This window comes from Poecilia formosa, unplaced genomic scaffold (assembly GCF_000485575.1).
Source record: "Poecilia formosa unplaced genomic scaffold, Poecilia_formosa-5.1.2 Scaffold81, whole genome shotgun sequence".
NCBI classification, from domain to species: Eukaryota; Metazoa; Chordata; class Actinopteri; order Cyprinodontiformes; family Poeciliidae; genus Poecilia; species Poecilia formosa.
This window is the reverse complement of record NW_006800020.1, coordinates 961,340-972,971: the sequence shown is the minus strand read 5'-3', so window position 1 is coordinate 972,971 and position 11,632 is coordinate 961,340. Positions and strand designations below refer to the sequence as shown.

At 36.6% G+C, this 11,632-nt stretch overlaps 2 protein-coding genes and 1 long non-coding RNA gene across 4 annotated transcripts in view; all 3 read left to right on the top strand.

Moving 5' to 3' along the window:
- The first annotated feature begins 149 nt into the window (after window positions 1-149).
- Window positions 150-3,271, top strand: LOC107836751 (uncharacterized). Its single transcript, XR_001662699.1, has 2 exons — window positions 150-351; window positions 3,132-3,271. It is a non-coding gene; the product is annotated as an uncharacterized LOC107836751 (long non-coding RNA).
- Window positions 3,272-4,309: 1,038 nt separating this feature from the next.
- On the top strand, window positions 4,310-6,196 carry commd4 (COMM domain containing 4). The gene is made up of 8 exons (XM_007556799.2): window positions 4,310-4,416; window positions 4,690-4,761; window positions 4,841-4,906; window positions 4,995-5,034; window positions 5,220-5,339; window positions 5,529-5,609; window positions 5,742-5,918; window positions 6,006-6,196. Exons 1-8 carry the CDS (start codon window positions 4,414-4,416, stop codon window positions 6,044-6,046), a joined length of 600 nt encoding a protein of 199 aa, XP_007556861.1. The 5' UTR covers window positions 4,310-4,413; the 3' UTR covers window positions 6,047-6,196.
- A 424-nt stretch (window positions 6,197-6,620) lies between these two features.
- The window catches only part of neil1 (nei-like DNA glycosylase 1), a 33,881-nt gene continuing 28,869 nt past the window's right edge, over window positions 6,621-11,632 (top strand). The window contains exons 1-7 of one of the 2 annotated variants that reach the window (XM_016673730.1): window positions 6,621-6,810; window positions 8,381-8,862; window positions 8,945-9,064; window positions 10,044-10,152; window positions 10,245-10,338; window positions 10,422-10,543; window positions 10,629-10,656. In XM_016673730.1, the coding sequence (XP_016529216.1) occupies window positions 6,697-6,810; window positions 8,381-8,862; window positions 8,945-9,064; window positions 10,044-10,152; window positions 10,245-10,338; window positions 10,422-10,543; window positions 10,629-10,656 (1,069 nt within the window). In that variant the 5' untranslated portion in view covers window positions 6,621-6,696. Of the gene's footprint in view, window positions 6,811-8,380; window positions 8,863-8,944; window positions 9,065-10,043; window positions 10,153-10,244; window positions 10,339-10,421; window positions 10,544-10,628; window positions 11,187-11,632 lie in introns of those variants that run through there. The other variant, XM_007556796.2, reaches the window with a different exon arrangement.

The window sequence follows — 11,632 nt, the reverse complement described above, 5'->3', positions numbered from 1 at the left end:
GGCGTTACGTATTGGTACGTCACGCGATCAGCTTTTTAATGAAGCAAGACGGTGCTTGTGATCAGGCACCGCTCATTCTAAAACAAAAGGGGCAAAAAGCGTTTTCATAATTTATCAAAAACATAAAGACATTTATCTGATAGTATTCAGTGCCTAAGTCCTCAAGAGCTCAAGTGCATACTGCACCTTTTAGATGCACCCCTTCTCAAACACCTGCCATAAAGTCATTACCAGATCTCTGCAGAGCGGAATAATTGCTGCGTGATTCAGGTGTGCTGGAGCAGGGAGGACGCGTCTAAGAGTTACAAGATGGTATCTCTTGAAGATGAGACTTATTCCCCGCTGATTTGGGTAAAATAATTTCAACAATATTTTCTGGAGAAAAGGGAGCTAAGATCCGTTTTTCCTCTTCATTTTATGAACTTGTGGTATTTATCATGTCTGTCATCCCCCCCATCTTCTTCTACTTATAAAGATGATGACAAAAAGAACGGCAGATATCTGTTATTACTCCAGACGGGTAATCGTTTTGAACCCACAACAACTAGGATCTACATGCAAGAAGAAAATTTAAAATGCAGACCACAATAAATTATGTTCCAGTTGCTGTTAATCCCATGCAACTCTAAGCGAAAAAGTCTTTAGCCTTGGTGTCTCACAGGGTTTCAAAATGTTTTAGTTTTCTGTAAGTTATTTTCCATATTTGAGAAGAATGAAAACATGACTGCTGCTTATCCATGTTTATTTCTGATTGTGGATATCCAGAGTAGATTAGAACTATACGATAAGTAGAAGACTAGATCTGCAGCTGCAGCTGTCTGACTTTTAAGAAATCATTGTGTCAAAAGCACAGATACATTTGAATGAATGATTTAGGAATGCTTGTAGCTTGAATTAGTAATCATGTAACTGTCATGCAAAATGCTTCTTATTATTTACTAAAAATGTACTAGCAAAATCAGCAATCCACTCTTAATGTAACACAAGCCTTATATCCCAACGCAGTGTAGGTTTTTGAAATATTTATCTGGTACCTCAAACTTATCTTCCATATTGAAGAACTTTCTATCATTTGTTGTTAATGCATAATATTTTCCCTTAAGTAAAGGGAAATTTAACATTTTCCCCACTCGCCATTTAGAAATGGAATTAGATACTTAGCAACCCTGAACAGGAGCACTAAGTTTACATACTTTAGAACATTAGATTAGTTTTCTTTCCTCTTTTTTTTCCTTTGGTTTGTTATTTTGTTTGTATTTCCTTTTAATCATGTAAAGCACTTTGAATTGCCTTGTTGCTGAAAATGTGCTACATAAATAAAATTACCATACCTTGCAATAATATTTGAGAGTGAATCATAAAAAAAACCCATCTGCCCCAGACATCCTTCCACTTTTAAACACTTCTACATTTTAACAGTCTTTTGTAACAAGTCTTGTGGTTTGTCACTAAAAAAAGCCTGTTGACAAAGTATTTTCATATTTCATTTAAGGAACCATCTGAATCATGCATCACTCTGTCTCCCTAGGACAACTATCCTGACCTTGAGCCACACAAGAAGAGATAAAAGAAATTCCGAGGAAAATTATTTTTGAATTGTTTATAAAATATTAAGTCAAACAAAGATATGGATGTTAAGATGTTGAGGATAGCTCTAATGTGAAATGTTTATATTGCTGCAGCAATAACCTATTTAATTTACAAAAAGAAAATGAATTGTAAAAGTTATTTTTTTTCTGATTTCTGGGAATTTATGTGTATGTGGTGAGAAAATGCACATGCTGTGATAGTAGAGGAAGTGCATATGTAAACTAGAGTTTATTTCTTGTGTATTTTTTAAGAAATAAAGCTGTCAAGAAATTGATGGCATGTTTTACTTGTGAACTGAAACATTGGTTGTAATACACAACTTACAATTAAGGTCAAAGTTAAAATCTAAATGATTTTAAAATGTGAGTTTCATGTAAAGAAAAATAATACAAAGTGTGAGACATTTTTATCTAATTCAATACATAAAACCTGACAGTTGAGTCAGCAGGACTAAGCTTAATGCTTGTAATCTGTCTGGGAATAAGGAGGTTACAGTTTATCAGGATTTTTTATTTTTATTTTATTTTTTTTTACTTTAAGTCAACAATGATTCATTTCCAGTTAAGCCATTGTTAAAAACTGATAATTTACAAAAAGTAAGTAAGGAACAAAATATTTATCCATTCAGAGGATACAACTGAAGGCCAGAGTTCCAGAGTTGAGTCAGAGGTGGAAAACTCAGTCAGTCTTTCCATTCATCCATCCATCCATCCATGATTACTGACTGTTTAAAATGCCTTTTCTGGTCTTTGTGATTCTAAATTTCGGAATAATTTAATAAACTGTCCTTTTTTTATATGCATTGTTTTCGATTTCACATTATTGCTGTAATACATTTGATAGAATGCTGTGCTGCAAAGTTTTCCACACTCCTGTTGGTTTGTGATCAATGAATATGATGTTATGAGAGAGCTTTCAGAAAGCAGCTGAGCCATGGAACGTTATTACTAGAAAACCAAATGGGACCCATGGATTTAGCTGCTCCGGCACTGGTTTAAGATTCAACCCCTCCAACAAAAGAGCATTGGCAAAACTGAAAACTATGCTGTTTTATTTTTATTTTTTTATTATTATTTTTCAAACACATTGTTTTTGGTATTAAGGACCATCCATCCATCCATCCATCCATCCATCCATCCATCCATCCATCCATCCATTCATCCATCCATCCATCCATGCATTTTCCATTTTCTTCCGCTTGTCCGGGGTCTGGACACAGGAGTAGCAGCTTAAGAAGGGAGGCCCAGACTTTTCTCTCCCCAGCCACTTGTTCCAGCTTTTCCGGGGGAATCCCAAAGCGTTCCCAAGAAACATATGTCCCTTTTCCACCGGCTCGGCTCGGCTCTACTCGGCTCGCTTTCCAAGCTTTTCCACTAGCTTTTTTTCGGGGCTGACCTGCTTTCTAAAAATACAAGTGTTTACTTATAAAGTAGCATGTCTGTCTTAAATAATTCCTTCTGTGTATGTCACTTCCACCTCAGTAGCTGTTATTTATTTACATTTATGTCCTATAAGCTATAACACCTCATTACTTTTCCCAGGGAACGGAAGAAGAGGAACATGGCTGACATGATGGTGAACAATGAGGAGAACCGTCAGAACAACTGGATCTCCTTCAGGAGGAAGCAGCTACCAGCACTGAGATGGCAGAGCTCCATGAAGAGTTGAGGAAACAAAAGAAGAAAAATAAATGCTGTTGTGCTCTCAGTGAACAAAGTCTCTCATTTTTTTATAGTCACTCCATACATTATTGTACATACTGTAGTTTGGCATCCAGGTCCTAAAACAATCCTCCCAAAATGTGAGGAGCTTTAGACAGGGTGAAAATAACATTGTTACGGAGTAAAGCTTCTTCAAACGAGACAGAGGCTCGTAAGTCTTTTACTGAACCTTTCTGTTCAGTTATTATTGAAGAGAAAAACGGCAACAGCTGATAACGTCAACAGCTGTTCGTAACCTAGCAACCAAAATCAACAAAAGCAAGATGGTGACAAAACAGAACCAGATCATGTTAAGCATTCTTCAAAATAAAATCATGTCTGGCACTTAAATATATTTCACTTCACTTTTGTAATTATCATGTTCAATTCAATTAATAATAATCATCATGTAAATTATGCTTAACATATAATTGTAAATCAGTCACTTATCATGCAAAATATACTGAACAACATATAAGTGTAAAAAAGTCACAACAAACATATTATATATTTCATTGACACTTAATATTGTAGATTACCAATGAAGGTATCGAAAAGTGAATACATTATTGAGCAAACCAAACATTTTGACATTATTATCAGGGTTGCTATTAACAAGAGCCCAAAATACAAGTCATGTTAATTTCTACTTTGTACAACATCATTCTATCCACTCACTGTTTAGCTGTCTTCCTGGAGAATTCCCTCGGGTGGTATGGTATCAGCATGCCCAAGAGTATTTTTGAGGAAAGAATTAAAACGTTCCAAAACCATTTATATGGCTCGTCAGGTGCTTGTTAACGCAAAAGGCAAATCAGTCAATCACAGGGCCGCAGTTTAATGTATTCAGATATCTAAACTAGACATGTTCTTAAACGTCACAAACGTTTAAGAACAATGACAGTCATCACATTGAGTCACCTCTTGACTGATAAAAAACAGACGTTTTGTCCAAGTTAAATTATTTTAATCTGCGGTAATCTTATTTCAATAAATACAATATTTTTACCTCACGTTACGGAGTATACAGGGTAGTTCTGAAATTGACGGCGGAAGAATCACGTGTCACGTTTTGAAACGTCATAGTGAACAGAAACGACTGTCCGTCCAGTGAGCTACTCAAATGGTAATAACCCATTCATGATTATTGTTATTTTTACAAAATGTTTTGTATTTGTGAGTTAGCTAAATTAGCAGAAACGTCAGCGCTGTATGTTTTTCACCGATTTTAATGCTAGTTAAGTCAACTGAGCAGAGTTGCCATTTAAGATAGCTTTCATGTAGCTAGCATGCTAAGCTAATAACAATAGCATCCCGTGATACAAACCTGCTGTTGTCACAGTAAGTACATCTTGTTTGTTGCCGAACAACAACTCATTCGGTTGTCTGTGTTCTGCAGCGGTTCCGGTTCTGTGGGGATCTTGACTGCCCAGATTGGGTTCTGGCCGAAATCAGCACATTAGCAAAGATTGTAAGTAGCTAAGTTGATGCTCAGGATTGCTCAGGAAATGTAATATAAAATGCTAATTTTCTACTCCATTTTTATACAGTCCAGTGTGAAGATGAAACTCCTTTGTGCTCAAGTGTTGAAGGATTTACTGGGCGAGGGTATAGATGTAAGATATTAGATACGCTTACTCATAGTCATCTAAATATATTATACATCAGACTTAACAGTTCTATGTGCCGTCTTTCTTATTGCAGTATGACAAAGTTGGAAAGCTGACTGCAGATGCAAAGTTTGGTATGTGTCCCCTCAATACATTTAAAACTGTTATCAGATTGCATGTTATTTCTCCTGTTATTACTCTGGAACATGCTTGATGTGATGAATGCAAAACTTTAGAACTGGTGTATGTTCATTTAACACTGAATGATCATTTAGCATTTATGATCTTGTTTTTTTTTTTGTTTGTTTTTTTTTTGTAGAAAGCGGAGACATCAAAGCTACTGTGGCAGTGCTCAGCTTTATTTTGTCCAGTGCTGCAAAACATGATGTTGATAGTGAGTCTCTGTCCAGTGAGCTGCAGCAACTTGGCTTGCCTAAAGGTTCGTGCTTGGCATGTTTTTTTCTGCTGGACTGCATCAGGTTTTGTGGTCCATTAAGACATTATTTTATGATTCATTATTGTTGTTTTTCCTCAAATGCTAAGGTTATTTGGGTTTTTAGATTTTTATTTGTCATAAAAATGCATCTGTTCCTTAAATCTATTTATTAAAAAAAATTTACTTCCATAGAACATGCCACAGGTCTTTGTAAATCCTATGAAGACAAGCATTCTGCTCTTCAAGACAAACTAAGAGATACCAGCTTGAGATGTAAGTCTTTTTTGTCAGCCTCCCTTATTTATGAAATAGAACGCAAATGTTTTGATGACGATTGCTATCTGCTTTGAAGTTGCTGACTGAGCACTTACTGAGGTGTGCAATTTGCCCTGTCATGAACTGCAGTGAGAAGGCTTGACTCAGTTTCCTGGCGCATCGATTATACTCTGAGCTCCAGTGAACTAAGAGAAGTAAATGAACCTCTGGTACATCTGAAACTGCAGACACAAGGAACAGAGCCAGGCTCCTCTGACACAACAGTAGTCTCTATTTCTCCGGATAAGTTCAGAGTTTTGCTCACTGGTTTGTATTTTTTACCCCTTTTCTGATCATGTTTTCTTTTTCTAAAAATTACTTTATTGCAATAACAATGTTGTGTCTGCTTCGCAGAGCTCAAACAAGCACAGGCCATGATGAATGCACTACAATGAAGAATGAAGAACAAACCTTTGATCAGGAGCGAGATACAAATGATGCTGATGAACTGCCAAAAGTGCCATATTTGCATCTTGTACAGTATTATTTGCTTGAATTTGTTCATGTTAAAATAAAGTTTAATTTCTTACTTGAATGCAATAATATTTAGTTGTGTATTTCACCCACTTTGCTAGTATTTGGTGAATTTTTTTTCGGCTATAATGTATCCCTTAACTAAAAATAGACAGGCATTTTTTCTTTTTTGTAATATTATAATTTTTTGACATGATTTTGTTTGAATCCTGTATATATATATTTTGTTGTTTTAAATGCATCATTGTGAAGAAAGCAAATTAAAAAAGTTAACGCAAATTTGCGCAATGATTTCCTACATATCCCATAATGCATCTGGTTTAGATGCAAACAATTCATCTGCGGTATCGTTTCTGCAAAGAAAGAAATAAAAAAAACTGCTTAAAATACAAACTTAATTTATTTTAAAGCTATTTCAATTTGTTGAAAAGATAAAGAACGATCAATTTGCATGGTAAGATTTTTTTTCTTTACTAAAAAAGCAACATCTCGCGAGATTCATCATTTCGGAGTGACAGCGATTGCATAACTTGTTTGGTAACAAACGCATGCTGCAAATGTCTTGGGGTTTATGTTATACAAATTAGCAACAAGAAAGCACATATTCGTTGAAATATATATCGCAGATATATGTACCTGCTCTAAACAAGCCCCGTTTTTACTCGGAAGCGACTTCCTGCTTTGGGTGAGTGTTGCACGCGTATGTCAAATTCCACAATAAATGCATTGTTGTCTCTTTACACTACACAGAAAGCATTGCTCGGGTTAAATAAAGAGAGAAAAAAATATTTAGTGTGCATCTGAATTTCAGATGTTTATTTTTTATATTTATAAATAAGCTTTATTTGACTCGTTCAGAAGGTTTTTGGATCGTTGCTGGATGATTTGTTAGTCCACTCTATCACTTTCAGCACAAGGAGGGGGCTTTAGTTTGAAGTTTGTTTTTATCCGTGGACTCCGTGTTTTGTTTTATTGTGACCGATGATATTCAGTGCCTTACAACATTAGTTTTTGCTTTTTTTGTGTGTATGCTTTTATGATGTAAAGCACTTCGAACTACCTTGCTGCTGAGATGTGCTACAAATCAATAAATCAACCAATACATTTTATTTATAAAGCACTCTTCATACTAAAAGCTCATAGTTCTGCTTTTAGTGAGCTTGATTGATTGATGTCCACAGTTTTATAACGGCGACAAACTTCTCTGTATTTTATTGACAATCTGTCTGATAGACCAACACAAGTGTAAGGAAAACACTGCTTAGTTGGAGAGCATTAATTGTAGAAGCAGCTACATGACACCTGAATGTGAATAATGTGCTGATAGGACAACTTAAACAAACAAAACTCCACAAATCTGACAGTTATGAGTGTGAAGAATAAAGCTGTTCCTAGTCATATTTTTGAACTGTGGGAGGAAGCCAGTGTATCTGGAGAGAACCCATGCGTGCACAAGGACACCATGCAAACTCCATGCAGCAATACTGGGATTTGAGGCCAAGAATCCCAGTACTGCTGCAAATCAATACTGCCACTGTGCAGCCATGAAAGAAAACCATAAAACCTTAATAGAGCTTTTGGTTTACATGCAAATACAATGTGTGGGAGACGGCTAACTGGACATCACTCTGAACATACCATCCCTCCTGAGAAACATGGTTGAGACAGCATGCTTCTGTTCAGCAGGTTATAAAATGCATTACACTGACCCTCAAAGTCCAGAGCTGAAGGTCCCTGGACTAGAAGCTCAAAAAGATACCGGGTCAGAGTTTCACCTTCAAAACAACAGCCCCAGACATACAACCAGAAGTATAATAAAATGGCTAAGAACAAAGCCTGTTCATGTGCTGGAAAGGCCCGGTCAAAGTCCAGATTATAATCTATGTGAGGATTTATGGCAAGCTTTACAATACTCAGTATGATTGAGCTTGAGCTATTTTGCAAAAAAGAATGGGCAAACACACAAGTTGGTTGAGAATGAACTTAAAACACAAATGTTTTTGCAGCAAAATATGATTCTAGAATGTATTGAATTAGGGCTCTGAATACAAATTAATGCAAAACAAAATATTTTTTATTTGTTTAAAAAAACTATGAAATAGATTCACATTTTCCATTTTATAATGATTCACTAATTCGAGTTTGACTTGGGAATCCCTATTTGGTTACAAAAATAAGGTTAAATGTTCAGCGGATACTTTTGCAAGGTACTCTATTGACCATTATCCAATTTATCCAATTCTCTTCCTCTGCAGCACATCTTAATTTGTTCCATCAAAATGCCCGAGGGACCCGAACTCCACTTGGCCAGCCTGTACGTAAACAAAATGTGCGATGGAGTGGTCTTTAGTGGACCGGTTATAAAATCTGAAGTCAGCAAAAATCCAGAAGTGGCCTTCACCTGTGATTCATTTCGCATCACAGCCACTTCCAGAGGGAAGGAAGTGAAGTTGACTTTGACGCCCATGAAGAGTGACGATGATGGGAAGCGGCGATCAAAAGGTGGACAGGCAGATCAACATATGGACATAGTCTTTCGCTTCGGGATGTCGGGTTATTTCCGCTTTACGTCAGAGGACGAAGTTCCTAAACATGCCCATCTACGTTTCTACACCAAGGAGAAGCCTCGCAGAGTGCTGAGCTTTGTAGACACACGAAGGTTTGGCAGCTGGCAACCCAATGGGACCTGGCAGCCTGACAGAGGGCCCTGCATCATGTTTGAGTACAAGAGTTTCAGGTTTGTAATGCCGAGAATGTCACCGGTCACCAACTTATCCCAAATCCTGCTTTCAGATTGATCTTTGCAATCGTCTTTGCAGGGAGAATGTCTTGTCTCATCTGAGCGATCGGGCTTTTGATCGCCCAATTTGTGAGGTCCTGCTGAACCAAAAGTACTTCAATGGTATTGGGAACTATCTGAGAGCTGAAATCCTGTACAGGTGATGAACATGCATGAAAATAAAATGACATATTTCACACGCGTGTAAGCTCGGAACGTTTGTAAACACTAAAGTAACATGCTCACAAATCCAGATTATAAGAAACGCCGCTCTGACAACAATCCTGTAATATTTACCAAGTTTTAGCCATTATTCTTCAAATAATTTGCTCCTGATTTACAATCTGCAGATCCATCGTCCATCTTTGAAAAATATCATAAAAAATTAATGTGTGACACTTCAGTAAGCCAAGTTACAAAGCAAGCTCAACTTATTATATACTGCTAAGATCACCTCCATTCCACACTGTTTTGATGCAAAAAAAGCCCAAACCTTGAGTTGACACTCATGGTTTGGGCTTTTTTTTAGAAGACCAATGATCTTGTAATAAAAATCCCATTATGATGTTGGTCTTTTGCAATATTAACAGTTTTGAAGCAATAGTTCTAAGCGTTGACCTATAATCATCTAAAATCAGAGATTGAAATTCAAACTTTTAATGAATTTATCCAACATGTTTAATTTTCTAAATTAAATCAGGAAGATTAAGTAAACTAAGTAAGTTTAAGTAAGATGAACTTTCCCTCCATTTGTTGTCGAAGGGAATTATCACAGCTGGCTTCTTTGTAACATTTACATACATTCAAAAGTATTTCTTTAAACAATTGAAATTAAAAGCAATACATCAGGTTTGTGCCAGACTCAATATCTTTTTGTATCCAGAAAGGTTCCTTTCTTCCAACCTTCTTCCTGGAAGAAACAAGGTGGCTTTGTTCATTGGAAAAACAGACTGAACGAAGCACGCATTTTCATTTTTTCACAAGTTCCAATGTTAGTTTCATACACGCACAATGTGAATGGCTTTTTGTCTCTGTATGAGGGCATGTCTTCAAATTTTCAAAGCAAAAAAGTATTTTCTTTTTTTTTTTTTTTTTTTATTTGTCGAACAATTGCAGTACTGTATTTGCTTCTGTCGTAGGTTGAACATCCCACCGTTTGTGTGTGCGAGGGACGCACTGGAAGGCCTTGAGTTAGAGGATGAATTTGAGGACGGGAAGCCAGTGAAAGACGAGATCACAGACACAAAGGTGAAGAGAAACGGGCTCACTTTTGTTTTCCTGAGAAACTTCAGCATTTTTTTTTTTATTCTAACATGAATCACTGTTAATTTTCCTAAAAGACTCCAGAGAGGGCTAAAAAGAAAGGAATGAAACGGGAGGCGGGGGATGTCCTCAGACTTTGTCATACAGTTCCTCTGGAGGTCGTCAGCTTAGGTGGGTTCTGATTCAATTCCTGTCCAGTTTCTCCCTTACAATCTTAAGATAAATCTCTACTTATGACAAATTTTCTGTAATAGGCGGTAAGGGCTACGACCCTGAGAAGATGGACTACTCTGCCTTCGAGGCATGGCTGCGGTGTTATTATGTTGATGGAATGAAATCAGTTCGGGACCACAATGGCAGAACAATGTGGTTTAAGGTGAGTAAATGGGACAATTAGGTGTTTGTTTTTTAGAATGAAGTTTCAAGGTATTGTAAAAATTAAATATTCTGATCTGTTCCAGGGAGACCCAGGGCCCATGGCACCCAAAGGTAAATATTACACCTGAATGCACAACCTAAACCTAAAATTATCTAAATGACATTGTTATTTTGATCAGATCAGGTATCGGGGAAAACATTGCTATATCTGAATGAAAATATGAAAGTCCCTTTAAATTGCATTTCTAAAACACAAGAGTACCGACTGACTGACTGGAGACAGAACCTTAACAATAGAGCTTAAAGTTGAAATGATTGAAGGAAAATCCACAATCACCTGTGTCTAAAATTTACCTTTACATTGTAAAACACAAAAAATCTAGGTCCAGGTATATCTCAGTAAATTAAATTAATACTGTAAAGTTGATTTATTTCAAACAGTGAAACTTATACTCAGTGTGTTTCAAGTGTTCATTTTTGGGCATTTTGATTATTATTGATGATTACAGCTAAAGAAATTCCTAGGTTCAATTTCACTGATTAGAATTTTATGTACGACTAAAAACACAAAGACATTTGTAAAACAGATATGTCAGCCTGCTTAAAGGTATATCAATAAACTGTATAGAACATGTATTCAATACTTGGTCGCAGCTCCTTTTTGCATGAAGTACTGCATCACTGCAGTGTGGAATGGAGTCAGTCTGCGGAGTCAGTCTTTGGGTGCCACTGATGAAATGTGCTTGTAAATGTAAATGTGTGCGAGTTGATAAAATAAAGTGGATCAGCATCAGCAGTTAACAGTCATTGTTGAGTTTGGGAGCTTCATGCCAGTAACTCAGATTTCAGGGTTCTTCACTTTTCTTGTAGAATCTGGGCACTTTACTTAGAGAATGTAGGTCCACAGAGCAGAGCAGTCCTTTTTCACATCGTCTGCCTCTAATTAAGAAGTTCCTGAACTCAAGGAATGTGGAGGCGTAGCTGTTGTCGGTGTGTTTTGTTCAGGAAAGGCGAATTAACTAAAGCTTTAACAACAAACAGGATCTCAGTCTGATTGAAATATGGGATGAAGTGTAAGAAAAACAAA